The 24,491-nt window shown below is 41.2% G+C and overlaps 1 protein-coding gene across 5 annotated transcripts in view; it reads left to right on the top strand.

The window, feature by feature from the left end:
- LOC116065439 (myosin-10) overlaps positions 1 to 24,491 on the top strand; it is a 91,920-nt gene that overhangs the window by 46,095 nt on the left and 21,334 nt on the right. For 2 of the 5 annotated variants that reach the window (XM_031320954.2, XM_031320955.2), the window contains exons 5-22: positions 2,296 to 2,398; positions 4,712 to 4,741; positions 8,280 to 8,372; positions 9,612 to 9,675; positions 10,184 to 10,282; positions 11,520 to 11,663; positions 11,818 to 11,913; positions 12,547 to 12,665; positions 12,868 to 13,020; positions 13,263 to 13,436; positions 13,516 to 13,689; positions 18,267 to 18,381; positions 19,578 to 19,640; positions 21,124 to 21,317; positions 22,110 to 22,231; positions 22,843 to 22,912; positions 23,146 to 23,306; positions 23,439 to 23,547. In XM_031320954.2, the coding sequence (XP_031176814.1) occupies positions 2,296 to 2,398; positions 4,712 to 4,741; positions 8,280 to 8,372; positions 9,612 to 9,675; positions 10,184 to 10,282; positions 11,520 to 11,663; positions 11,818 to 11,913; positions 12,547 to 12,665; positions 12,868 to 13,020; positions 13,263 to 13,436; positions 13,516 to 13,689; positions 18,267 to 18,381; positions 19,578 to 19,640; positions 21,124 to 21,317; positions 22,110 to 22,231; positions 22,843 to 22,912; positions 23,146 to 23,306; positions 23,439 to 23,547 (2,083 nt within the window). The remainder of the gene's footprint in view (positions 1 to 2,295; positions 2,399 to 4,711; positions 4,742 to 8,279; positions 8,373 to 9,611; positions 9,676 to 10,183; positions 10,283 to 11,519; positions 11,664 to 11,817; positions 11,914 to 12,546; positions 12,666 to 12,867; positions 13,021 to 13,262; positions 13,437 to 13,515; positions 13,690 to 18,266; positions 18,382 to 19,577; positions 19,641 to 21,123; positions 21,318 to 22,109; positions 22,232 to 22,842; positions 22,913 to 23,145; positions 23,307 to 23,438; positions 23,548 to 24,491) is intronic. The other 3 variants (XM_031320957.2, XM_035996510.1, XM_031320960.2) reach the window with 3 other exon arrangements.

Raw genomic sequence — 24,491 nt, 5'->3', positions numbered from 1 at the left:
TAGTCCTCCAAGCTCATTTTCTTTTTCCCAAGGCACCATGACTTTACGTATGCTCTGATGTTATTGTAGCATGTTTGTGTATTCACAATAAAGTATAATTTCTACCGTACATTACTGTATTTTTGTATGCGACAAGACTTTTGTCCAAGCCAAATCTGACCTTTCTGTCCTAATTCAATGATAAAACTCAATGAATGATACAAACCTTTATTTTGGTATAATAAGCATAATCCAGAAGCCTTTGCCTTTCATATAAACCATTTCTGATTCCAATTGATCAACTACAAGTCAAGTTATTATTTGTTGTTCCTACAACTTAGATAAGCGACAAGACTTTTGTCAGGCACTGTATATGCTGCATCCCAAAGAACAGACCAGTTGAAACAGCAGTTACAAACTGTTGACCCTCTGACGTATGAGAGTTCTTAGGGAATGATCAACAGAAGATGATTGAGATGTCCTGCCAAATGTGACTTCGTAACCCTGCATGTTCACAGCTTATCTATAGAAGAAAAAAAGGATAAAATGTGGGAAAATCAGCTTTTTTTTTTCATAAGGAATATTCCAACACTATAAAATTATGAAGGCATAAAGCTGAACGTAGATGTGTATCTTACTTGACCTATATATGCTATGTGTGAAAGTCAGCTAATGTTTTTTCCATGAGAAATATTCCAACACTATAAAACTATGAAGACATCAAGCCAAACTTACTTGACCTACATATATTCTATGCCTGCATCCTGTGTTTGAGGACTCGCCCATCGACTGCAGTGGTCTATGTGCAGTAGAGTTAATAGCCAGCTAGACTAAAGCCACCGGTATGTAGCTAGATGTAGTGTTGCTGGCCTGGTTTCGATATTGGCTCTGATGGACTCTTGTAGCTGACTGTGGGAGCTGTGGATGGCTCTGCCTGAACAGAGCTATCATTACAGACGGCTCAAAAGCAGAGCTTGGAAACTTTGGAGACCCACCAAACCACAGGGTTCTCCAGTAAAACAGGCTGACAGGCGAATGGATGGATTTAGGAAACAACAACATATAGCTTGATGGTTGTCCACTCTCTCTACCTCTATCCCTTCTTTTCTCTTTGTTTATTCTTTCCTTAGCTTCATTCAATCCCTCTTGACCACCATAATGACTAGTTATTTTGGTTAGGGTTTCATTGTGTTTTGTCTCTACCTTGCTAAATTGTGGACAACTTACACAGATTATTTCCTGTAATGTGGCTATGCCTCACAACCATAGACTGTAATAATATTGGATGAAGCTTCGGGTCTGAAAAGTGATACCATTTAATTTTTAGCAGGGGGTGACTTCACTGGCTTCTATAGAAGTCTATGGGAAAATTACCCCACTTTTAATTTATTACCTCAGTAAACAGTTTCATAATTAGTTTACGGTCTCAATTGCTAGTTTCAAGTCTTCTTCAATACAGCATGATGTTCATTTAGTAAATTATTTATCCCATTCATTTTAAAATAGACGATAAAGCAGGGGATGCTTTAGGACCTGTCAATCAGGACAGAGGCTTAGCAATGCTAACTATGGCACTGTGTACATTAAAGTAGGCCTGAACTTGTTTTGGGGCACTGTTCATGTTTTCGTCTTGTCTTTGAAATCTGTCTCTGAACTTTGACCTTTTCACTGGGAGTTTTCATTTAAAAGTTAATTGGAACATTTTGGTCACCTAAAAATGTTTTGTTCAGCGTTCGGTAGCACCTTGCCAACCAAGGCTAGCTAGCTAGCACTAGCTGGTAACTTAAGGGAAAGTCTGCTGATGTTCTTTACTGCCGTACATGCAGATGAATGGCGGGCAGTACCCGGAGGTCTGCGTTCACCAGCCGGTAAATCTCCACTGGATGACTCTCTTCATAAAGCTTTGAAAATCGTCAACTTTCCCTCTTTAGCGTTGAGATTAGCGCCATTGAAACCATACGCAACACTAGCATGGCTGGGTCATCCTCCCCAGCTCCACCCTCTTGTCAAAAATCGTCACGTCCGGATTCAAAAAACCGAGATGGCGACCGCCATACTGCCAAACTCGTGGCTTCAAAACCAATGGGTGATGTCACTGTTGCTGCGTGCATTATTTTTACAGTCTATGCTCACAACTAAATGCCTGTAATTTATGATGGCAAACAAAGGGTGTCGTAATTATTTGTTGAAAGTGAAACTGAAGTGAAAACAAAGTGTGCTTCTTTTCCCTCATTCATTCTTTATTCACTCACACTTTTGCTCCCTCTGTCTGTCCATATATCGTATATCCATGCTGTGTCTCCCCTTTGTTTTCAGAGGTGAATCAGGAGCTGGCAAGACCGAGAACACGAAGAAGGTCATCCAGTACCTGGCCCACGTTGCCTCGTCACACAAAGGACGCAAAGACCACAACATTCCTGTGAGAGCCCCACTGCCTACACTTTTCCCTCTCCTCTCCTCTCCTCTCCTCTCCTTTCCTCTCCACTCCTCTCCACTCCTTTGCTCTGCTCTCCACTCCTCTCCTCTCCTCTCCACTCCTTCTCTCCTCTCCTCTCCTCTCCTCTCCTCTCCACTCCTTGTCTCCTCTCTTCTCCTCTCCTCTCCTCTCCACTCCTTGTCTCCTCTCCTCTCCTCTCCTCTCCTCTCCTCTCCTCTCCTCTCCTCTCCTCTCCACTCCTTTGCTCTGCTCTCCACTCCTCTCCTCTCCTCTCCTTGTCTCCTCACCTCTCCTCTCCTTGTCTCTTTTCCTCTCCTCGTCTCCTCTCTTCTCATCCTTTCTCATATACGTCTGTTAAGGAGCTGATACACCAACCCGATTATCGGCCGTCGGACAGTCTGGCGAGGTCGGTGACCCGAGTCTGTTTGGTGCGTTCCGTGCCGTCGTCAGTCGGAGGAGGAGGAGCCGTCGGCGTTCATTTGGGCCGATTTGACTTGTTGAATCGGCCAGTGGGCAGTCGGACTCAATGACCAATTACCGGTAATGACGAGCTGGATGAGCGTGACAAACACCTCTCAAAATCTGACGAAAATCTTTTCAACTGACCTTTGTCGATCTGAAATGAAGACAGATTCAGCAACTGCATGGCCTATTTCTCACTTAAAATGTTTTCAGAAACACGTTTCGGTGAACTATTTTCGTAAAATACGAGATCGTATTCCGAACGAGCTGCCAATATGGTCTGGCTTTGAAATTCGGGAGAAGCTAGACCCACGTGACGCGTTCGTCCAATCAGCTGCCGGTGACATTTTTTTGGGTGACAATACAGATTAGCGCCGCCTGCTGTTATGGAGACGTATTACGTCTCGCGCACGCGCGAATGTACGCTCAAGTCGGCGTCACTTCGATGTGTTCCGAGGCACATTTTTTGACCAACTCGGGGAGACTGATCAGTCCGACTGCCTTTTCTGCTGACGGTCGGTCGTCGAGTTGGTGTGTCAGAGCCTTTAAATATAAAGCCAGCAGCCAATTAGGTTAGCATAGCAGAAAGACTGCAAGCCTTGCTCTGTCCAACAGTAACAAAATCCACCTACCAGCACCTCTAAAGCTCAGTAATTAACATTTCTTTATACAATACTAGGGCTGAAGGATTTGGGGAAAATATCTAATTGGGATTTTTCTGCCAGATATTACAATTACGATTTGTGATTCTTTAAAAAAAAAATTCAAATTTCAATATGAAAAGTTCAATTTCTTTTGTGTAACAGATAAAACATGTCATGGAGCATTATAACATGAAACACCATCAAAACTGCTCTATATTCTTATGCAGGGATGAGAACATAGATAATCCAAGCACTAAAGTTCTAATAATAATTATAAAAAAAAAACTATTCCAATAAAAAATATCAGTACTTTCCTGTGAACTGATATTTCTGATATGCCTCAGTTCAATAGTAGCATCTACATTTTGCATCTTCTACGATCACGTTAAATAAAGTAATCCACTGAAAATGGGACATTTCTGTAAACGATCTGTGATATGTGACATTATTCCAGCATTTATCTTATGAAAAAAACTGTAAATCTAATAATAAAAAGAGGAATAAAATATGTCAAACCAAATGTTACACCAAACAATCAACTAAATATCACACATTCGATTAATAGTCAAAATAACGATTAATCGTTCAGCCCTATACGATACAAATAAAACAGCAAATTGACATTTTTTACACTTCTGTTTTTGCACAGATTAAATGAACACGATTTAACGTGTTCATTAGTGAGCTATAGAGAAGCCGGCAGTGGCAGGGAGATTTTGTTTCCTTTGGACAGAGCCAGGCTAGCAGTTTCCCCCTGTTCCCAGTCATTGTGCTAAGCTAAGCTAACCTGCTGCTGGCTGTAGCTTTACTGTACAGACATGAGAGTGGTATTGATCTTCTTATGTCACTCTCCGCCAGAAAGCGATAAGTGTATAAGTGTATTTCCCAACATGTCAAACTATTCAATTTTTGAACTGTAATGTGTTAATGTGTTCTAGTCAAAACTAAAGTGCATAGCTTAGTTTTGATATCCTGCTGATAAGATGTGTGTATTAATCCACAGCTAATCTAATAGATTTTAATTTAGCCTGACTGGTCGCTCCTCCTGCTTCATGTCATCTATTGCCATTCTGCGAGAGTGTAACCAACGCTGGGCCTAGTGTGTACTGGTGTTCTGTTTCCTGTGGCTTGTGTCTGACATAAGCACTTCAGGTTTTAACACTTGCATTTGTTTATCCATAACAAACAGCCCGAATCTCCCAAAGCATTCAAGCTCCAGGCAAGTGTATCTCCCGCTTTCTCAAAAAAAAAAAAAAAAAAAAAAATGTGTGTGTGGTCCGTTTTGGGTGTTTGCGTGAATGTGCATGCCCTTCTTCTCTAAATCTCGGCCGCTTCCATAATGATGTTGACAGACTAATCTAAGCTTCTCTCTTCATGAGGTATGTGTTTGTGCTGGCTCTGTCTTCTCACATAATTATTAGAAGCCCACTGAATCTGCCAATAAACCAGCAGGCTCATGATGCTGAAACACTGTGTTTTATCAGTTGATTTCGGGTTTATTAGAACAGTTGGAAATAGAAGGTGTTTTATTAGAAACACATGTCAGGCAAATCCAAAAGAATAGGTCATTAAAACTGTTGACATTAAGTGCATGTCGAGCATTTCCTGACTCTTTGTAGGTCCATCAGCCTTCTGTTTCTGGGATTTATACATGGTGTTTAAGAGCAGCACATGAACTGTGAAATCAGACCACAGCCACACTAAACATCTCTCCTCAAAAGTTTGATGCACAGCTTTGTCTTTATACATTTTAGTGAAGTAATTATATGCTACTACATGCAAAATGAAGATATCAAAGATGATGAAACATGATGGCAGTTTATCAAATCTTTCATATGTTCATGCATGTCTTCCATTGGTGATGTACTTTAGATGCATGTGTGTAGTTAATAATCCTTCCTTGGATTGTGGTGGCACCTGGATCGCGGCTGCGCCTGCTGCCGTTGTCCTTCTCGACGGCCACTGCTTCTACTATTATTTTTATTATTAGTTGTAGTTCTATTATCTTTACTGTTATTATTATTGCCGCTGTTCATCATGTCATTCCATTATACCCACTGCTATAATAATAATGAGTAATATTCCACAATTTCCCAGAAGTATCACAAATGAGACTCTGCTAACACATTACTGAACTGCATCTTCTGTCTCTTGTTTTCTCTACAAAACTTTATATTTTCTGGCTCACCTCTTCTAAGATTCTTGATTTATCCCGCAGCTATTTTTCTTTCTCCCCTAAACCAAATCCTGATGTTTCTGTGTCCTCTCTAAATTTAATAACAAAAGAAGCAGAGTCTTGGCTGCAACCTATAACCTGCAGCTTTGAGCACACACAATCCGAGTGAATGCTAGTTTAATGTGCGTTGTTTCAGTAGCCGTAACTCAAGGCCTCAGTGCTCCCCTGCCAGAGTATACGATCCACACTCACTTCCTTAATGCTGCTTTCCTTCTGCGTTGCATTACGGCTGCCTCTGAGCAGAGGCCAGAGGAATGTAGAACCAGGGATCGAGGTAGAGCGAAGATAAGTTGGAGGAGAGAGGTTTGGAAAGGGGGAAGATGAAGTAGTGGAGAAGAGGTAAAGCAGACCCAGAGGGGAAAGAGACTTTCGTATTTCTCTCAGTGAGAAAGACAAATGGGAATGCCTGTTTATTCTTTAGTTACACAGGGACGTATGCACTGGTTTCTGTGTTGTTCTATTTCATTCAGAGCCTGAAAGATGAAGATAAATGAAGAAAATGAGGAGGAGGATAGTTACGTCTTATTTCCCTCAGTAAAACCCGATGCCCACGAGAGATGGGTTTTACTGGAGCTTTCCTGCAGTCAGGTTCAACACATTCAGACTTTCTATGTAGACCTCTAGCAGAGTGAGAGTCAGGGCCAGATGTACTAACGCTTTTGTGCCCACTTCAGGCGTATTTGTTTCACAATGTGCGCGTAAAAGCATGGCGAGGTATGTACAAACAGGCCGCACTGAGGTAAAAGCACAGACTGCCTGTCGCGGGAACTGAAAATGGCATATTGTGCTTTTCCGTGTCATGCATATGCATTCATGGGAGGGTCGAGGGGACAGTGGGAGTTTCCCATAAAGAGATGGGAGGGGAAGCGCAAAGTGCGTCTAATTATGTATTCAGCGGTATGTACAAAAAACACCCGTGAAAGCGCGCCTCTGTTTTGCAGTGAAAATTCTCCGCCTCTTAAAAGCGGGTGTAAACCAGGATGCGGGTTTCCTCGCATATGCCTCCTGGTGAAATGGCAGCAGTAATTGGAGCAAGACGAAGATAGGCCAGGGAGACGAGCTGAAAGGATTTTTGCCACAAGGATCACACTTTTTCAGTTGAGTGAACACGAAATCATTAAGCGTTACAGATTAAGCAGCCATGCATTATTACAGTTACTGGAAGAAATCAAAGATGACATAGAATCTCCGACTCAGCGTTCACATTCCATTCCAGCAGTTGTTAAACTCCTCGCTACATTACAAATATTGGCATCAGGATCATTTCAAACAGTCATAGCATCAGCAGTGGGAATATCTCAGTCTGCACTCAGCCGTATCATAGCACCAGTACTTAACGCTTTGCTACAGCGCAATATACGGTATAGTGGGCGGAGAAAGGCGCTGATTACCTGATGAACTGCAGGTTTGGTAAATACGACGTAAACTGAAGTATCACAGCGTTCGCTTTCTGCAGGTTGGCCATGGCGCTGATAACGCTATGTTCGCAAATTTACGTACATCTGGCCCTCAGAGTCTTATTGGCTTTTGTTCTGGAGCCTGTTTCCTCGTCGTACTGATCAAGTCTGAATAACTTCTTTAAGCGAGTTGAGTTGATGCTATAATATAGGGCCAAGGGAGACATTATTTCCCCACTTTTATTCACAATTTTTGCATGGCGATTTAGGACGCCACTCATTCATCTTTGGATGTCCGTACTCTATCTCTGCTGCAAGTCAAAAAATTCACTGTCAGTTTCTCTTTACTTGCTTTCTTTTTAACAGTACATCGAAGTAGGGCTATAGGTAGTGCCATTTTTTCTTTCAATGGTCATTTCAAGCTGGTTTAGAGCATCTGCCAGCCACTCTGTTCCCTCTGGGCAGTCAGAGTCCAGTATCCTGGAGTCAGTTCAAGGCAAAACCTGATGTGCTGTAGGGGCTATTTCTGTCCTGCCACTCCCCTGGTTAGAGGAGATTGTGTCATGTGTAGGGGAAGTGTAGGGAACCGCCTATCTACCCAGGTTTTAAGATTTGGGAGGAAGCCATCATTACCATCATGGTGGTAAAGTCTTCGGATGTATAGGGTATATTATCACAACCAAAGGAATGCGCAGGCCGGAAGAAGGCTCTCACTCATCGCCAAGAAGGAACCACTCACTATAGGGCATGTGTCGAAACACACTCACTGTATTGCCTTTGTGGTTTCACGAGTTTCTGTCGAACTGTTTGGATGTCTTGGCACATTGGACTTGTCGAGTTCCCCTGACAAAAATCACATTGTGCTGCAGTCGACTAAAGTAAAGCCAACAGAGCCTTGATAAATTGCTGACTTTCCCTAAGATTGGTTTAGCATATTAACGTGGCTCCAATTTTTCTCTTGCTGCTCTGTTGCGAAGAATTGGTTTTGTCTCACCAGCTTGTGTATGTTTTTGCAGGCATAGAAATACGTGATAAATAGTGATAAAAAGATTCATTATGCGGTGCCAGACATAAGAAATGTTTGACAGCGATTTGGCTTCTTACCTCTCTGTCTTTCTCCACAGGGTGAGCTGGAACGCCAGCTCCTGCAAGCCAACCCCATCCTCGAATCTTTTGGCAATGCCAAGACAGTGAAAAATGACAATTCGTCTCGCTTTGTGAGTTTACGGTTCCTGTTTAAATGATCATTTGTTTGATTTAAACATATGTACAGATAGTATCCAGATAGGAAACAGATTTACTCCACATTGACTGGCAGTGAAGTTTACATTTGCATTAACAGATACGTACAAAGACATTTGTACATAATCTAATCCCAAACCCTCCTGCTTCATGTCATCCAATGCCAGTCTGCCAATATTCCTTCTGGGCTTTTTAAATTTCATGGTTTCTGCGGTTACTTGAAATCTTTTGTTCCATTGGTCCTTTAAAAGTTTGTAGAGTTGAGGGGGAAACAACCAACCCTTTAAAGGTTTTGAAAATAGACATTAATAATCGACATAGGTCATTGAAAGTGCCTGAATTTATACTTTTTTTTTTGCAAGAATAGAAATTGAAGATCTTTTAATTTCTGTTTCACTTGACGTTAGTGAAAATGCTATATATTATTTTGCTGTGCTAAGAGTCTGCCATCACTGTACACACATTCAAGCCTCTCTTTTTTTAAGGTTGTCTGTGATCTTCGTTAAAGCCTGATTGTTCTCGGACTTTGATCCGTGTCTCAAACTATGCCGTGTTGAATTTGAGGGAATTGGGCCTGCAAAGTCCTCGAATTTGATGTTTAAAAGGTGTTGGGACCCTGTAATTTAAATATGTAACTTTAGAATATTTGATAAAAATAATTTTCTTTCTAAGTCCTGGTTCTGTAACACCATACTGTTTGGAAAAATCTAGTATTTTAAAGTGGACTGATGCTGCACTTCTAATATATATATATACTGTATATATATATATATATATTTATCTTTATCTCTGACCTTGTAGTGATGAGTTACAGGAATTACACCAATTGTCGCTCTAAGCATTTTAAATGTTTGCATGACTAAAGTAAACCATGTGGCCGAAGTTAACCACCCTGGTGTTCAGTCCTCATGAATCACCGGCTGTCTCAGATGAGAAGCAATGAAGCCCAGTGGACAGATGGGCACACATATCCACACACACTTACATACACACATTCATTCACTGTCAGGAAACCACAGACATGCCTGAGATTCTTTCTTTCTAGACCTGGCTTTTCCTAATATGGGCATTTTGTTACACCACTGTGTCTGCAAGAATCCACAAAGGGGTATTTAGAATGCAACGGTGTCCGAAATATATGACAGATACACACACACACACACAGCACCAGCAACATCATATACTCTTTTTAATATGCATCTTGTTTCCTGCAGGGGAAGTTCATCAGAATCAACTTTGACGTCACAGGATACATTGTTGGGGCCAATATTGAAACTTGTATCCTTATTCCTGGGACAGGCTGAAGGAGCAGACGCTCAAAAGATTGTTTTTAACACAACAAAGGAAGCTAAAAGACAGGGTACGCATTGAGTTTAGATCTGAGAGCAGTGGTTAGGCTGTACGACTCACCACAGCTTATGCTCACCACAAGAATGTCAATCGCCGTTCAGCTTATTCTCCAGACAGAGCTAGAGGGGATCAAGCTCTAAAGAAACCACGTTTTTACAGCTATTCCTCATTTTCATTCAAGTTTATTTATGCATCGTGAGGAAAATGAATGGGTATGGCTCCGCAGGATAATACTTCTTTGTTGCAAGATTTGATTCCCCCGGATTCTTCTAAGATCTTGGAAATCAACCTGATGTTCCTCATGAGCAGAAATTATGCAACAATGTGGTCTTTTTTTCTAATATTTACTACAACAGTGAAAGTATCAGTTTCCTATCAGGTTTTTTTTTGGCTCATGTTGTAATTTTCTTGTCCAGTCCTTAACCTTTGCTCTCAGACCTTCTGGAGAAGTCGAGGGCCATCAGACAGGCCAAAGATGAGAGGACCTTCCACATTTTCTACCGCCTTCTGGCAGGGGCTGGAGAGCATCTCCGGAGTGAGTGTCTGACAACTGCTATAAGGATATACAAAAGTATCTCAGCAATGACAGTGAGGTTTATATGTTTGTGCCAGTTTGCTTCAGGCGAGGAACAGACCTAAAGTAAGCTGGTTTGAATTAGCACCGGCCAACTAATCTTTTTCCCTCGTTAACTTTTAATTTTGCTTGTTAGTACATTGTTTCATGATGATGCAGAATGTGTTCAGATAGCGCATTTCTTTTATTACCCAGTGGATTTCAAAAGTTCCTTGATCTCTCCCTCACTTATCTGCTTACTCACTAGAGCAGAGGTGCCCAAATTCTTTCATATGAAGGGACAAAATGTATCTGGATGGAAGGCCACGGGCCAAAAATAAATGTTGAAAAAAGAATTCCATAATTTATGTAATTCTTCGTAGATAAAACATATGTATTAAATTTACAGGGAGGTTTACATTGCCATAAAACTCAGATTAATCACTTCTTATCGGCACAAAATGTATGTTTTTTAGTCATTAGGATTTTACAGCCCTTTCAAAATAAGAGGAGAATAAGCATGAGCATGTCAAACTTGGCCCGCGGGCCCCAAATATGGCGGTGTTTGGTGTTTTAAGCCCCCAACGTCGTCTTCCAGGCAGCGCTGTTAAGATTAGGCCATGGTTAGGGTTAGGTGCCTTGAAGTCGACGTTGGGGGGTTAAAACACCATCAAGTAAAGTGGGCGGCCTTGCTCTAGATTCTAGATTGAATTGTCTTTAGTGAACAAGTAACACATACTTCGCTGTAATGTTTCATCAAACAATCACTTAGATTGTTACTTTTGCCAAATGAGATGCTACAAATCTAGTTAAGACTATCGGCTTCACACAAATGAAGCATAGCGTAAGTTCTGGCAGGTCACGGAGTCAAGCTCGGCTATTATCTCAGCTCATAGCTGATGGCTTGGCTGATTACCTCTTTTGATTGGATTTCCAAATGGCGCGCTCTATTTAAACAGCAGCGCGATCACGTAAGGCTTGTATCATGTGGATGCGCCGACAGTTTTGTTGTCATTACTTGACATTACTTAGAATTCCTCATGGGGGCGACAGAAACTATGCACTATAGCTTTAACAAACAAAGTATCCTAACATGCAGCACTGTACATTAACTGGGAAAAACATGCATCTTAAAACTCTAGCTTTTAAAGAAGGCTGGTTAAAATTAGCGTTAAAATACTCAAGAATGAACTTCTCTTTCTTTCCTTTCCTTCTCCAGCGGACCTGCTGCTCGAAGGCTTTAGCAACTACCGTTTCCTGTCGAATGGTAACATTACCATCCCTGGCCAGCAGGACAAAGATAATTTCCAAGAGACTCTGGATGCCATGCGCATCATGAGCTTCTCCCATGACGAGATTGTCTGTGAGTAGTACTTCCAGATGTGCCCTGAAACACAGTACTTTCTTATTCTCCTTCTCTTTCTATACTTACATTCCTTTGTTTGCTCTCTTAACTCTGCCATTACCTAATTCCCCCACCCCCAGGGATCACTAAAATGTTATCTTATCCTTGCCAGGCATGTTAAAGGTGGTCTCGGCAGTGCTGCAGTTTGGCAACATCGTCTTTAAGAAAGAGAGAAACACGGATCAGGCCTCCATGCCTGAGAACACAGGTAAACATCCAACATCCAGTCAAAGTAAAACAATGTACACACACCCTTCCTCGCTCGTGTCAGTCATGATCCATGAATCCAGGAAATGAGGTGACTGTGACGCTTCAGTTTCCACCACAACAGGTGTTGGAAACAGACCATCATTTCCACATATATATACACTGACACTGTGAGCACATGCTTTATTAGCAACATGATTACACTGAAGATAGATTGTGTGTCTCTTTATACTGGATTGCTTGTAATGTTTGAATCATGTCAACACCATCACGTGCTCCTGCAGTCTAGACTATACTGTAGTCACATACCTCGAATTAATATATAAAATAGTTAGTTTTATTAAATGCTGTCTGGTGGTCAGACCAGACCCATGAGAACTCACTTAAACGAAGCCCCTGACCCATTTTTGCGGTCTCAACTCAGACAGGAAATGCAGAATTTGGGTCATATATACTGGATTGATAAGCCGTGTTTGATTGTGTGATTGTTTATTTGAGCACCAAACTTAAATCAGATTCTGAAGATAATAAAAAAACACAAATAACGTTTTTTTTTGTTTTTTTTTTATTAAATCTGAAATGTATACCAATCAATATGTTACATGCTTTCTGCTTCCTCACTTTTTACTCCCAGTGGCGCAGAAGCTCTGCCACCTGCTTGGAATGAATGTAATGGAGTTCACCAGAGCTATCCTCACCCCGAGGATCAAAGTGGGGCGGGACTACGTACAGAAGGCACAGACCAAAGAACAGGTAAGGTGCCATCTAACTCTATCAATGAGGATATTTGCATTCCATTTTTTATCCATTTTTTAGCTGTGAAGTGAAAAAACATCAAACGTTTGTTTAAAGTTTAATTCTAGTCTTTATAGAGGAGATATATACTGTATATATACGTATATATTATATTGGATTAGATTAGAATTGCTGACTCTCACCCTGGTTTTTTCCTCAGGCTGACTTTGCTGTTGAAGCCCTGGCCAAGGCAACATATGAGCGGCTGTTCCGCTGGCTGGTCCACCGCATCAACAAGGCCCTGGACAGGACCAAACGCCAGGGTGCATCTTTCATCGGCATCCTGGATATCGCTGGCTTTGAGATCTTTGAGGTGCTGATTGTGGTGCTATACTAACAAACTCATTTCCACAAAACACAAACTACCTTCTAGACATTTTGTTCCTTTACACGTGGATTAAGCTTACTCCAAAAATCCAGGTTGTCTGATCATTTGAAGTGTTTTATTGGTTTAATCAAAGTCATCTGAAGAAAACCCATCACCTTTATACAATGATCAGAAAGAAAACATGTCACCATAGTTAGAACGAACTTCTGCTTTACGCTCCCTTTCAGCTAAACTCATTCGAGCAGCTGTGTATCAACTACACCAATGAGAAGCTGCAGCAGCTCTTCAACCACACCATGTTCATCCTGGAGCAGGAGGAGTACCAGAGGGAGGGCATCGAGTGGAGCTTCATCGACTTCGGCCTGGACTTGCAGCCCTGCATCGACCTCATCGAGCGGCCGGTCAGTGTTCTCCATCTATGTGTGTGACTTTATTCATATGCCTATGAATATGTGTGTTAAACGAATTCTGTCTTCTCAGACCAACCCCCCTGGTATCCTCGCTCTGCTGGATGAGGAGTGCTGGTTTCCCAAGGCCACCGACAAGACCTTTATAGACAAGGTGCTCCAGGAGCAGGGCACACACACCAAGTTCCAGAAGCCGCGTCAGCTCAAGGACAAAGCCGACTTCTGCATCATTCACTACGCAGGAAAGGTATGTACTGTATTTCAGGCCCATAAAGGTTTCTTGCATTCTGACTGCTCTGCTGGGAATGGTAGCTGGTTGGACCTACTACCAAAGTATAGGGTTGGGTACCACCGGTATCTACCGGAACGAAGAATGTTCCTATTTACATGTTGTGATTTGTATAGTCACAGCGTGTACAAATAACAAGGTCACATGAGACACAGCCATCTTCTAACCGTATACATACTGGGAACTATATTCTCAGAAAAGTGAAGCATTTCTACTCTCTGTCCGGTGCTTCTCAGGTGCAAGCATATCACTCCGCCCAAGTAGCAGTGCTTCACCTTTCTGAGAATATAGTTCCCAGTTTATATACAGTCTGTGTCTCATGTGACCTTGTTATTTGTACATGCTGTGACTATACAAATCACAATATGTAAATAGGAACATGTTGGCGTTATTTTGTCACTTATTTGGAGCAGTAGGCTAGATGGAACCAGTTACCTCCAGGATCTGTGCTAGGCTAAGCTACCGGTGGAGCCGTCGGAAAGAGCTACAATGCGCACAGAGATGAGAAGGATATGTATGGACTTATGTAACTCTGGGGGTTATGGTGAATAAGCTAAAGTCCCAATAAGTTGGCGTGTTCCTTTAAACACGGTTAAAATGCTGAAAGCTAAACATCTAAAGTGTGGCTGTATTTCACTGGAAAGGATTCCAACACCGGGGCGTACAACAGATGCAGCTAAGGACACAGAGGAGACTAGCTGCTCTTTGCGAGGCACCTTGAAACAACACAGACGTGACTTAATGGTGCATTTAATTGCACCTTGTAAGCTCATGGTGCATTCAAGTGCCCCTCTTTTGTTAAATACCATTGTTTTATCTAGTGTTTTTTTGTTGTTTAACAGCAATTGACTGTTGAAATAAGTAATTGTTATCACAATTTGACCATATGGCCTTAGCAATTAACAAGCCTTTATTTAATGCCCTTTTTTTTAAGTATCAGTTCAGCCACCAGCACCTTTCTAAAAGTATCGTTTTAGCACCGATATCGGAAAAAAACCCAACGATACCCAACCCTACCGTAGTACGCTTCACTCTAAGGGCCTGGACACACAGAGCCGATAATCGGCCGTTGGACAGTCTGGCGAGGTCAGTGACTCGAGTCTGTTCGCCAAGTCTGTTGAAACAAGACCCACGTGACGTGTTCGTCCAATCAGCTGCCGGTTTTCATTTTTGGGCGACAATCCAGATTAGCACCGCCTGCTGTTATGGAGACGTATTACGTCTCGTCTCTTCGGTGTGTTCTCAGGCACTTTTTTGACAAACTTTCTGCCGACGGTTGGCCGTCTGGTTGGTGTGTAAGCAGCTTTAGAAAAGAGCTCTTGAAAACCATTATTCATGTCCCCTTTATAGCCTCAGATTCATCCATGTGTTTTACTTATGCAACAGCTCTTTTTCTGGCCTGTTTTGAAACCTTTCTCGGAGGCACAGACTTAGCTCCCCTGAAGGTGCAGTTACCAGGTCATTGCATGAAAACAATAGCCCAGTTGTCGTCCTGCTGCTGTAGGACACCACATCTGGTTCACATTGGTGTGTGATTGAGTCTTTGGTGCCTGGTGGTTACATGATGGAAGGATTTCAACTTTCACCTTTTTATGGTGGTCTGCCATCTGCAAAGAGAAAACGATACTCCATAACATTCCAGAGAGGACACTGGTCTGTCACATCATAAAAGCTGATGTCATCCCAAGAGTGGTAGTTTAATTAGGTTTACCTTTCTCTTTTTTCCTGTGAATATGAACACAGTGAAGAGCATCGCTCAGTCGTGTCCAAACATCAGTCCTGGACCTGAGCTTTGCCATGACAAACATGTGAAGATCTTAGATTCCGCCCGAAATCAAGCATCCAGTGTTCGATTCTGGAGCCAGCATTAAATTTGAACTTCATCAAATAAACCCTGCATGACAGAGTGATACTAAAAAGGAAGATAAGTGCAAACATTTTGAGTTTGCTTTTCCAGGATTCTAATAAAACCCATATGAAGATCTTACATTCCTCCTCTCAGGTCACCCACCATGTCAATTACTTCTTATGTCCTGCTCCAAAGTCTTCGTAGTACGTTAGCATTTGAAAAACACATTCAAGTAAAAGTCATCATCATGTTACAGAGACTAATCCCATCAGCACATTATGGTCCAGTAAGATGTGACTGTCGGTCACAAAGGGCAATTCAGTTTAAAAAACAACAGTTACACATAAACAGCAGACAGGAGTATGTCAGAGACAGCACCCTGCCTGGAAGGAGACGTTGGGGGCTTAAAACACAGATAAACATGCAAACCTCAGAATAGTAAAATAAGATGTTTATTCCAAGAAACAATTGTCTGGGGTTTAAAAGTCTGATAGCAGACTGAATGAAGGACTTGAAGGGAAAGTGGTTTGTAATATATGTAATACAAGTTGAGGTATAACCCAACAGTGATTCTCGTTTTGTCGGCATTGTGTATCACTGCTTTTCTGAACCTTTTACCACTCTTTGTATCTGTTGTCCCACGTAGCACATACAGCACATCTGGTGCTGCCTGTGGTATTCGGAAACACTGTTAGAGCCAGATCTAGCTCTGTCACTTAAGACATACGGCTGCAGACAGGTGAAGCAACAGAGCAGCAGCCATTAATCACAGACTGATAGCCAGTCCTCTGGAAGTGTATTTTTACAGTAATGAAAGGAAAAGGATTGGATGACATATGAATGAAATCTGATTTGATAAATGAGTTTACTTTTTTATTTTGCTCTCGGGATGCCAAACCTTGTGTGTGGTCATTGTTGGTATATACAGTTCATTACACCGTAGCCTGTTTGGGTTTAAAGTGCAGCTCACAGCAGAGACTTGTTTAGGTGCACTATAAAGCTGATGAATGGCTCATGAAGAACATGTTAGGGCTGCACGATATGAGGAAAATATGTGATACATGTTAACGTGGTTGAATATCGCGGTAACAACATTACTTGCGATAAATCAACAGATATTAAAATGTACTCAGTTCTGGTCTACTGCTAAAATACAACAAATTGCTTGTTGAATTCAAACTGAAAGGACATTTTTTTCCAAAATTACACAAACACAAAAGGCACCATTAAAAAAACATTTTAGAGTGCAGTTTTCTACTAATCTCTTTCAACTAATAAAAAAAATCCTTGAGTGTCTTTCTCAATGTGCTTATTGTGCAAGTTGATATCACGATGAGGATAATAATATTATTAATAATAATAAAACATTTTATACTGCACTTTTCAAATCACTCCCAAAGTGCTACAGGAGATTAGATCAGGGTAAAAACAGAAGCCAATCAAAGAAATAAAGATAAACAATAACACAAATAAAGATTCACGAGAAAGCTTGCTTAAAAAGAAAGGTTTTTAGGCCCTTATTGAAAGAGTCAGTGGTTTGCGGAGCTCTCCGGTGGTCTGGGAGGGAATTCCACAGACGAGGAGCGGCAGAGCAGAAAGCCCGATCCCCCATGGTGCGGAGCTTGGTCCTGTGGGGGGCGAAGAAGGACTTTGTTTCCGGAGCAGAGGTTATGTTAGGAGGTTTGTGGTGTGAGTAGCTCTTTGAGGTACGATAAAAAAAAACTTTATTTGGTGCCTGGGTAGTTCACCTGGTAGAGCAGGTGCCCATTTATAAAGGTTTACTCCTCGACGCATGATATGATAGCTGCATATCATTCCCCCTCTCTCTCCCAAGGGGGTAAGCAAGCATCTGGAAAGCGTACCTTCTATGGAGAGGTTCATAGACTAACAAGCCATCACCTCCTGTTAGCATCCCATTGACTGCCATTCATTTTGGCGTCACTTTGACAGAGAATAACTTTACATCTGAAGCGTTTAAAGACTTTATTTGTCCATTGTTTATTTCTAAAGAAACACGACAGTGTATAAAAGGCTCCATTACCTTGTACCTCACGTTATCGCCCCCGTAGTCGACGTTTTTATAAAAATAGGCTAACGATTGGGTCATAACCATGCAACTTTCTGTCGCACAGTAGAGGAATTACCGTATAGTACAGGAGAAGCTCTCAGGCAGTTTCGACTCACATTAGCTAGTTAGCAAGTTTAATTACTAATGTTAACTAGCGTTTTAGTGATCAATAATTAGCCTGTGTCTATGTTATCTCCTTACATATACCTACGCTCTCCGTCTCTGCTAGATTGGGAATGATTGAGATTTCTCTTGGCACAGCTACCAGAAGACTTCCAACTTTCAGACAGGTTGCTCACGTCACATTTATGTTGTCAAGCTCAGTTTGAGGCTGCTCAGCAACAGACAGCCCTCACCGGAAAAGTGACTTCTAATAGACTTCACTGGTCTCCGTCGAAGTCTAAGGCGTCGCTGTGTCCATTTATTTCACTGTCTATGCTCTCTCCCGTTTCATGTCTTTAGCTGTCCTATAAAAATAAAGGCCTAAAATGCCCCAAAAAAACAAAACAATTTATTGTGTAGCCCTACTAGGTGTTTGAGATTGTTGATGGAGACGCAGTAGAACATTTAGTTGTCCAACCCCTAAAGTAACACGGATGAATCACTGTGTTTGTTTAGGTGGACTATAAAGCTGATGAATGGCTCATGAAGAACATGGATCCCCTGAATGACAATGTGGCCACGCTGCTGCACCAGTCGACTGACAAGTTTGTGGCTGAGCTCTGGAAAGACGGTGAGACTCTCTTGGCGTTTGGGAGCTCATTGAGCTTTTAATTGTACAAAAGTATACTGATGTACAATTTCTTCTGCGGCATGAATTCTGAATAAACCTGCATTTATTCTTATCAGTCCAGAAGGATGTTACACATCATACCTAAAGTGAACAAATGAGGTACAAAAAAGGAAAGGATTTTTGCTTAAGCTTTTTGGTCTTTTATTTTTGGTTTTTGGCTATTCTACAGTAGCAGCAGTTTGTCATCTGAACCCTGAGGATTAGATGTATTAATTTTGGTGATTCTTAACGTTTGATAGATATATAGATAGACAGATAGATAGACAGATAGACAGACAGACAGATAGATAGATAGTCTTTATTATCCACTGGGGAAATTTGTCTTGTCTTTACAGGGCCTCATAAATCTACATACATACACATACAGTAAACATAGACACCATCATCAGAACTAAATGTTAATTTGTCCAATACTTTGGTTTATGACCAAATATCCACAAAATGACTGACATTCCCATCGGCCTCAGCTGTACTTTGTGTTCAGTTCCAATTAGCAAATGTCAGCAGAGCCACTAGCGTGGCTGTAGACTTTTCAAAGTATGTTAGAAACAGCTGAACCTCCAATTAAATGAAAAAGGGAAATACATTCTCTCTTCTCTCACACTTCCTGTCTGAGTTTCATTCAGCCGTGTGCGTCATGGTTTCTTTAATGTGGGATGGAAGTGTAAACCAGCTAACCAAGAGCTAGAACTCTTTTTTCTCAGAGCCGAAAGATAGATTTATTGCTAATCCTGTATTTTCTTCCCCAGCGAATACACTGTCAATATTACAGTCAGATAGCCTTTATAATCGTAATTTTATTTTGACATTTGATTTGTTTATGGAGCCACAGACAGGTGAAAACACTTTCTGGACAAATCTTTCTCCTGATTAATGTTCGGCTATGATAACCCAACACTGGCTCTGAATAATAACAAGGCTTTGATAATATGCATGTACTGTATCATTACAGTGCATTAACAGCTAATCAATGCTCGCAAAAAGGTTGTATGTGTATGTGTGTGTGTGTGTGTGTGTGTGTGTGTGTGTGTGTGTGTGTGTGTGTGGGTGGAAGATGTGTGCATGGGTTTGCATGCCCACGTTTCTCTCTCTCACTCTCCTGTCTTCTTTCTCTGTCCGTGTCTCTGTTGCTGTAGACATTCAGACGTTTCAGAGAGCCTCTTTCTATGACAATGTGTCTGGGCTCGATGAAGCTCCAGGTGAATCATAGGAACACTTAACCTCCGTGTACCACTGGCTTCTCCTCATCCTCTCCTCACTGTAGGGATCATTGGTTCCCTGTCCTGTCCTGTCCTGGCTGCACTGTGCACCCCACTAAAAAAAAAACTTTCCTCTGGCTTTGCATGGCTGTAATAACCTCTGATATTAAAACATTTCATTCTTCCGTGAGTGCTGGTGGCTTACTGCCGCTCCTAATAATCCAACAACTATTGCTTGAATGATAAGTCAGGCAAGGCATTTCTTTTTATAATCGTACAAATAAATTAACAAAAGGCTGATATTCAGAGACAGGTATTTTTTGAATTACACATTTGCTTGGTGAGATGGATTTCGAAACCTTTGATTCAGAACTAATTTAAGTTCTTGTTTACTGGGGCAACCTCTAGCTCACCCGGTAGAGCGTGCACCCCATGTAGGCTGAGTCCTTTGCAGCGCCCCCCCCGAATCCGCCCTGCAGCCCTCTGCTGCGTGTCATCTCCTCTGTCTCACCCCTGTCTAGCCACTGTCACTATTGAATAAAGAGAAAAGCCCCCAAAAAAGAATCTTATTGTTTACTGATGTACTACAAGAATGGAATATCTGAGGAACTTACATGCCAGATAACTGATCAAACTTATTGATCTTTTTTTATTAAAAGAAGAGGGGATACACAAGTAAGCTGAGAGATGTGGTGCTGCTGAACTGTCATGCAGTTGTAGGTTTAAAAGTTAACATTTTAATGGGATTGTGTCTTTGATTTGAGCACAGATCGTCAAGTTAAAGAGACATTTAAACAACATGTATTTTTTTGCTTGTTACGTCATGAAGTACACAACATTAACATTTTCTAGGATGTTATGTAAGCGTGGATTAAATCGTGATATGATGACAAAAGGATAAGTATGTGGTTTTATAACTCAGTAAATATTCCAGCATGATCAACTGCACTGCACTACTATTCGTTGAGATTATTTTATATTTAATCCAGTTCCAGTTGATATAAAATAGCCAGATAACCTCCCTGTTTTTTTATTATATTGTAATGTATGTCACAATTAAGAGTTTGTTTCTGTATCCTATTTGACTGACAGATTGTTAAGCAGCAGGCTAGCTGAGAGAAACTAGCTTCTGTTATGTTGGCTGTCATATCAAACCAGCTGTTGGTTTCTGGCCACAGCTGCTGTGACACCATTGTCTGTCTTCATGCTTTATCACAACATTAGAAAAGAGCAAATCCTGCTCAGTTGAATACATCAACCTTTATTGGCAACATTTCCTGAATATTATCCACATTGGATTTAAATTCATGTTACTGGCTTTTCTCTTTTCTGCATTCATGTACACTGCACAGCATTTTGCTTTAATGTACTCGACACATTTCTCAGTAAAACCAGCATCACAAAAGTTGCATCAATCTCCTGTGTATCCTTGAATTAATGCAGTTATCGGTCCGTTTCTCCTCATCTCATGTTTCATCACCAGTCGACAGAATCGTGGGTCTGGACCAGGTTGCAGGCATGAATGAGACGGCGTTTGGTGCCGCCTACAAGACCAAGAAGGGCATGTTCCGCACCGTGGGACAGCTGTACAAGGAGCAGTTATCCAAGCTGATGGCCACGCTGAGGAACACCAACCCCAACTTTGTCCGCTGCATCATCCCCAATCATGAGAAAAGGGTGAGTTGCACGACTGTCACAGTTACCCTCAGCACAAGCTAGACTGAGAACTTTACTATCCGCACATTTATAAATTCTGTGGGATTGTATCACAGTCATGTACTGTATACAGCAATATAACCCAGGGGTGGCTTTTTTTAGGACAGACACACTAGAGTGTTTGTGACTTAAAACCCAAATTAAAATGCAGCCTCGAAAAAGAAGAAAGGTCCAAGGCACTCTTCTTGTAAAAAGTTAAAAAGCCTTTATTTAGATGGCTATTTCATATTGAAATTGTTAGTACATTTTACATAGTACAAGTTTAAGTTTATTTAATTTATATAGCACATTAAAAGCCAGTTTGCACCAAAGGGCTTCACAAAGATGAAAACATATGTATACAAGCATAAAACACATATATACATATAGTGGAAATACAACACGATTCAAGTAGAAACAAGTTGAGACACAAATTGAAACCCTTGAAATCAGATAAACAGAAAAAAATATATATATACATACGCACATACACATATTCTGTATATATATATATATATATATATATATATATATATACACACACACACACACACACACACACACGCGCACACATATATACACTCACACACATATATACACATATAAAATTTAAAATAGAGCTGGGCAACAACCCACACGTAGCGGCACAAACAGCCTTCTTCTTAAAAATGCTGCTTATTCAAGTTCTATTAAATTGTATTTTTCCAGAACCTTTACTCAAACACCAAAATGTTCCTCTTCTTCATCTCTTTTTCTTCTCCCTCATGGCCCCAGGCTGGTAAACTGGACCCCCACCTGGTTCTAGACCAGCTGAGGTGTAACGGTGTGCTGGAGGGGATCCGTATCTGCAGACAGGGCTTCCCCAACCGCATCGTCTTCCAGGAGTTCAGACAGAGGTACTGTTGTAATGTCAACTGTAACTAGTATGATATAAAACACAAATAAAAGTGCATTATTGCCATAAGTGCATAAACAGAATTGTCATAAATAGATAAATACCACAGATATGGGGTATAAAAGTGTTTCAAAAGCCGTATTCGCACGGGACTAGTATTACCTGGGTACCTCTAGTAATTTGTAATAATTGCGGAGGTCATCTGTTCTCTTTATCCCGCGCAGATCTGCCATGTCTGTAATTTGGGGCCGTATTAATTTGCCAATTATAAATGAAAGATTTGACAATTTTGACAATTCTAATCTCATGTAAATAGGGCTAAAGAGTCATAAATGTCACCCCCTTTCCACTTTATCTGACATGATGTATGGATCTACGGCTTATATGTAAATACCAGTATATTTTTATCTGGTGTTATACCTTTGCTTTATTTACTTGACCGTATTATTATTGACTGATTTTATTTTTTTGACTGTAAAGCACTTTGTGACTGGTGTCTGTGAAAGGTGCTATATAACTAAACTTAGCTTGCTTGCAGTATACTTTTGCACCCAGTAAATAAAAGATAGATGGTGCCATCCTAGTGTTTGATGTTCTGTCTGTTGTGTCCAGGTATGAGATCCTCACTCCTAACGCCATTCCCAAGGGCTTCATGGATGGCAAGCAGGCCTGTGAGAGAATGGTAAGAAGCTAATTTAGGACTAATGAAATGATCTCCACTGCTGCCTTACAGGTCACAAGGCTTCCTTTTGAAACAAGGGTGTCATTTTTATGATCAGGCAATTGCCGAATTTGAAAGAATAAATCCCTTTTAGCAATAAATGATCTACTCGAATTACACCAAGCAGTTTCTCCTTCAGATACCTCAGGTAGACCTTCCTTCCTTTCAATGTCTCTCTCTGTCTCTGATTAAAGATTAAAGCCCTGGAGCTGGACGGAAACCTGTTCCGTATCGGCCAGAGTAAGATCTTCTTCAGGGCTGGAGTCCTGGCCCACTTAGAGGAAGAGAGGGACCTGAAGATCACTGACATCATCATTTACTTCCAGGCAGTCTGTCGGGGATATCTGGCACGCAAGTAAGTGTTGCTCTACCGCTGCTGTCTGCATTTGAGATCTACTTCCCCCCCCAACTGAAATGAAGTAATTTCTAAATATCTGATGAAAATGTAGATTTTACAGTTGTCTCACTCAGTTTTTGTTCCCTTCAGGGCGTTTGCTAAGAAGCAGCAGCAGCTCAGTGCTCTGAAGGTTCTCCAGAGGAACTGCGCTGCCTACCTAAAGCTGCGTCACTGGCAGTGGTGGAGACTCTTCACCAAGGTGTGTGCTTGTGTTTATGTAGATGTGTAAATTTAACAGACCCCGTTTGGGTTTGAATTATTAATGTCCCACTAGTCTCGCATTGCCAGACCTATCTCCACAGCGCTGTGGCTACAACACAGATGCATTCTGGGATAGGAGGAAAAAACCTTTTGGGTTGTTTGCATTTCTTTAAACCAATCACAATCGTCTTGGGCAGCTCTAAGCTCCGGGCGCAGCGACGGTGGCTCTGCTAAATAGTCTCAGGAAGGAACCCTTGCATCCCTTAGAAGAAAACGCCGCATAAAATATTAAATGAAGTTTATTGTTCACACAATACAGTAACGTGAGCTATGTAAATTAGCTGATACGTGGTTAAACCTCATTGGCTCTTACCAGTGTATCTCCGTGTGTACTTCATCCACAGCAATCCCACCAATCAGTCCCAAAACGTCCCAGTTAGAGAGGAAATGCAAGAAAACAAAAAAAGAAAATTATGAAATAACTAGGGGTGGGGGAAAAAAATCAATACAGCATAGTATCGCGATATTTTTCGTGGCAATACTGTATCGATACACAGACGCCAAGTATCAATCTTTTATGATATATGTGTTGGTCGGTCTGTCTGCTTGACAAAAATTGAAGTGAGATGAACAAACAGAGAGATGTATCTTTTTAGATGAAACAGATGTTGACAAAATTTTCCTTTTGGGGACATCATTTGAAATTGGGAAGAATTTGAAGTTGAAAAAAAGGTATATCGCAGAATATTGCAATATGTTTAAAATCGCAATAATATCGTATCGTGATGATATCGTATCGCGAGGCCTCTGGTGATTCCCACCCCTAGAAAGAACCAAGCAGGGCCTGCCTTGTTGCACGATCCAAATTTCCTTCAAAACTTGCCATTTTCAGCGTGTAGCCCGCTACCTTGAAGGTTGTCGTTTTTGTTTCCTGTAACAAAG

The sequence above is a fragment of the Sander lucioperca genome, chromosome 21, assembly GCF_008315115.2.
Source record: "Sander lucioperca isolate FBNREF2018 chromosome 21, SLUC_FBN_1.2, whole genome shotgun sequence".
In the NCBI taxonomy this organism is placed as follows: Eukaryota; Metazoa; Chordata; class Actinopteri; order Perciformes; family Percidae; genus Sander; species Sander lucioperca.
Note: the sequence above shows the minus strand (reverse complement) of the source record. Positions and strands in the feature narration are given on the sequence as shown.